The following is a 4,608-nucleotide window of genomic DNA, read 5'->3' on the forward strand; positions in this document are numbered from 1 at the left end:
AAAAGGACGTTCTTGATTTTATTAAATAATACTTATGTGTGATCTTCAAAAACTAAGGTGGACTGTTATACTAAGTATTTGATAAAAAAAAATCCTATTATGTTCAATATTTACTTTGAAACTTGATTAATTCAAATTCATTTTAAAAAGTTTCATTTTGAAATAAAATGTTTCTTATCAAAGTACTTAAAGGTTAATTATGCTTATTTTGATATTACTTAAAACTAAAATTTATCCATAATTGAAGAATTAAAGTATTTATTGACCCATCTCCACCCCACACCCCCACCAAAAAAAGAAGATAAACCTAACCTAATAGTACCAAATATTAGGTAGCTAGTTCAAATAATAAATTTAAGAAACCAAAAAAAAAACAAAACAAGGGTGTTAGGTCTAATAATTGCAAAGGAAAAGAAAAACCAAATAAATCTTTGTTCCGACCAAAATCTCAAAAGCCTTGTTAATACACTTTTTCCTCACTTTTCTCATGTGAACCACCCACCCCACCCCCCCCCCCCCCCCCCCCCCCCCCCCCACCACTCACCCACACCTCCAAACAATGAAAAAAACAAGAAATTAAATAAGGAGAAAAAGAAAGAAAGAAAGAAAGAATAAAAATATTCAATCTCACAAATAGTATTGGTCTCATATTAAGTAGGCGTGGATATGTAATTTTATATCACGATATAAAATCATGAAATGAAATCAGCTTTTGGACATATGGTTTCATGCTAATTTTATCCCTAATTCTCTAAAAATCATGATTTGAGATTTTTCAAATACAAAAATTGATCCACAAGTTTATATTTTGAAAAAATAACCCACATTTATATCTATTAACCATTTATTTTATATGTAAAAAAAATTATAATTCATATCATTATTGTTTAAACCATTCATATCTCATATAATGATTATTCTCACTAACATAAAATTTATTAGTACTTCAAATCAATTTCTACTTTACCATTTATATTCATCAAATTCATTATTTTTTTATCAAATTTATTTATCAATCAAATTAACCAACAAATTCTTAAAGTACCAATGTTTGTTCGTCTTCTATGTCATGTGAACGAGAAATGCAAGCTTAACGTGAGATTATTGTATGTACCATGTGAGGGGATTATATTAAAGATTAGTACACCATAACTTATGTTTAATTTTATTTTTTATCGAATTAAAGTTTGATCAATAAATATTACAATTTTAAAAAATATCTTTGTGATTGTGTATTATGTAATTTTATACACTTTTGCTTATTTAGTAAGACTGTATAAAAAATTGAGATAATTTTAATAGTTTTACAACTTATGAGTTTTATGTTTATGAGAAAACATGTAACATAAAAAGTTCAAATCGTATATCTAAACAAAACTTCAACTTCATCTTATAATTTTAAATCATGATTTCATACCGCACGGTCAAACTGGCCTAAAAATAACAACAAAATAGCTAGCATCATGAAAAGTCACAAGTATTGTACATGCACCCACACGCCTTCAATTTCAATTCACATGATTTATGTATAGCTAGCTAGATTCTACTAATCTTTTTTATTCCTTTTCCTTAATTTCATATTTCACTTATATACTAGTCACGCCATTTTCACTTAATGCAAGGTTGAAATTGTAAAGTTATATTATTATTATTATTATTAGAACCATTTTTTGTGATAATAATAATACAATAACGTATCTGTATAAGTCAAAAAGTGACTTTATTATTAAAACGAAAATCCAATCGGATATTTACTAATTAAGATGAAGGAGAAAATATTATGTTGCTATAATCTTACAAAATACAATACATTATCAATTTTAGTGACAGACCTTTCACTATCTTTTTTTTTTTTTTTTAATCAATTCTTTAATCTTGACCAACACAAAATTAGAAAAAAAAAAAACTTTTTTTGTTTGTTTTTTGTTGCAATCATTTAAAGTTGAATGTTAATATAAATTAGGTGGAGAAATTACCAAATCCAAGACAATATAGTAGTTTTCTTCTGGACCCCAAAAAATTTAAAATGTTCCAAAAGAAGGCATATTTTGCCAAATTGTTGAAATTATTCACAAAAATAACTAAGAAGCCAAAAATGTTTTTCTTTTTTCAAGAGCTCTGTCTACCTAACTACTAAAATTCAAACTATAAGCAATCATCAATGTAAAGTTCCACTCACCTTATATGAAGATGATTTATTCGAAATCAATAATCATAAAAAATACTTTGAATGATTATTTTTTTCGCGAGTTCTATATTTAATTATCAATTATTCTCTTTTATTAAAACAAAAGGGAGCAACTAATTGTTAGTCTAATCAATTTTAAAGTGAAAAACTTGTCGAAGATAGTTCATATTTTTAACCATTAACTCTTTTAGAGATTTAATATATGGTATTCGAACTAAATAAATGTATTAAAAGCGCACTAATCAGCTGCCCTCATCGAACACACCGACACATACTAATGAGATTAACACAGTTCTTTAAAATATTATAAAAAAAATTATATAAAAAAAATATTTATATTAGGTAGAAGTTGGCAAACAAAAACAAAAACATATATATATATATATATATATAATATTAATTTTCAAAAAATGCACTTTTCAACCAAAAAATATTTATATTAGGTAGAAGTTGGCAAACAAAAACAAAAACGTACATATATATATATATATATATATATATATATAATTTTCAAAAAATGCACTTCTCAACGAAAAATATATTTCTTTTCCGAGTAAAATTTAACGGCAAGTTTGGTAAATTAATTGAACTTAACAAACTTCCAACTTAAGGATTCATTTAGAGAAAATACAGTTACGAAATTTTGCAAAAAGTTGTTAAAATAATATTCCAGAAATAAACGGTGGACATTTTTAGTTTAATTAAGTTAATCAAAACTTCTAAACTAATTTTCTTAGGGATTGTCATAATTCTTTTTCAATAAGTAAATCAAGAGGATAATCAACACTCATCAATAACGCTAAAATATTTTTAAGTTTTCCAATTTGCAAAAATATTAGGATTACATCCAAATAAGTTAGATATATAAACTATTTATAATGCTGATTTTAGGAAGATTTGTTATAAATTTAAATGAATACACTTTTTTTACCTCCTCCTTTATAATTTGAATTAAAAAAGATAAATATGTAAAAATAATAAAAAGATTAAAACTAAAAACTAAATTTTATAGAAAGATACAACACGTCAACACCAATTGACCTTATATTGATCGATCATATTATTTCTAATAATACAAATCTTTGCTCATGTCACATTTTTCTTCTTCGTTGATTATGTCATTGTGTTGACTTGATGTATTGCCATATTTGGACAGGGAGTGCGTGTTTTTATTCTATATATATACTATATAATATAATTTTCAACGAAACGTATTTGACTGTCACCTTTTACTGCATATGACTATATCATTGTGTGTAGAAAATAAATTGAAACAGCAGTAAATAACAATATTATATGGGTTATGCACCTCAAGTGGGCTTGGGCGAGGAGGCCAAAAAGCTCTTTTATGAGGATTTGGATGAGGCAGTTAGAGGTATACCGATCACCGAGAAAATTGTCATTGGTGGAGATTTTAATGGCCATATCGGGGCAACTTCTAATGGCTTTGATGATGTTCATGGAGGCTTTGGTTTTGGGGAGAGAAATGGGGGCGGTTCTTCGCTTCTGGATTTTGCTAAGGCTTTCGAGTTGGTGATTGCCAATTCATGCTTCCCGAAGAAGGAGAACCACTTGGTTACCTTTCGTAGCTCGGTAGCGAAGACTCAGATAGATTACCTACTCCTTAGGAAGGGTGATAGAGGCCTCGTTAAGGACTGCAAGGTTATCCCAAGTGAAAATTGTACTACCCAACACAAGCTTTTGGTGATGGATTTGGAAATTAAGAGGGATAGGAGGAAGAAGATTGTAGCTGATCGACCGAGGATTAAATGGGGTGGCTTGACCCCTGACCTTTCGCAGGAGATGGGTGAGAAGTTGAGTGGGATGGGGGCTTGGAGTGGTAGCGGGGATGCGGACACCATGTGGAATAAAGCAGCTAGTTGCATTAGGGAAGTTGCTTCAAAGGTGTTAGGGGTGTCAAGGGGTAAATTTGGAGGCCATAAAGGAGATTGGTGGTGGAATGGGGAAGTCCAAGGCAAAGTGGAAGCGAAGAAGGCTGCGTACACAAAGTTGGTGGAGTGCGTAGACGATGAAGAGAAGCGGACGCTTAAGAAAGTCTATAAGACGACAAAGACAGAAGCTAAGTTAGCAGTTACGAAGGCTAAGACGGCAGCTTTCGAACGCTTGTATGTCGAGCTGGGGGACAAAGGTGGGGATAAGAAATTGTACAGGCTCGCAAAAGCAAGAGAGAGGAAGGCTCGCGACTTGGATCAAGTGAAGTGTATCAAGGATGAGGAAGGCAAAGTATTGGTGGATGAGACCTCCATCAAGCAGAGATGGCGAAGATACTTTCATAAACTTTTAAATGAAGAAGGGGGCGGAGACATTGTGTTGGGTGAGTTGGCTCACTCGGAAAGACTTCGGGACTTTGGATACTGCAGGTGTTTTAGGACCGAGGAGGTTATACGTGCTATTAGTAG

General features: G+C 30.6%; 1 protein-coding gene across 1 annotated transcript; it reads left to right on the forward strand.

Moving 5' to 3' along the window:
• Positions 1–3,484: 3,484 nt before the first annotated feature.
• LOC125847406 (uncharacterized) lies at positions 3,485–3,942 on the forward strand. Its single transcript, XM_049527030.1, has 2 exons — positions 3,485–3,850; positions 3,922–3,942. Exons 1-2 carry the CDS (start codon positions 3,485–3,487, stop codon positions 3,940–3,942), a joined length of 387 nt encoding a protein of 128 aa, XP_049382987.1.
• Positions 3,943–4,608: the final 666 nt, after the last annotated feature.

The sequence above is a fragment of the Solanum stenotomum genome, chromosome 12 (assembly GCF_019186545.1).
Source record: "Solanum stenotomum isolate F172 chromosome 12, ASM1918654v1, whole genome shotgun sequence".
In the NCBI taxonomy this organism is placed as follows: Eukaryota; Viridiplantae; Streptophyta; class Magnoliopsida; order Solanales; family Solanaceae; genus Solanum; species Solanum stenotomum.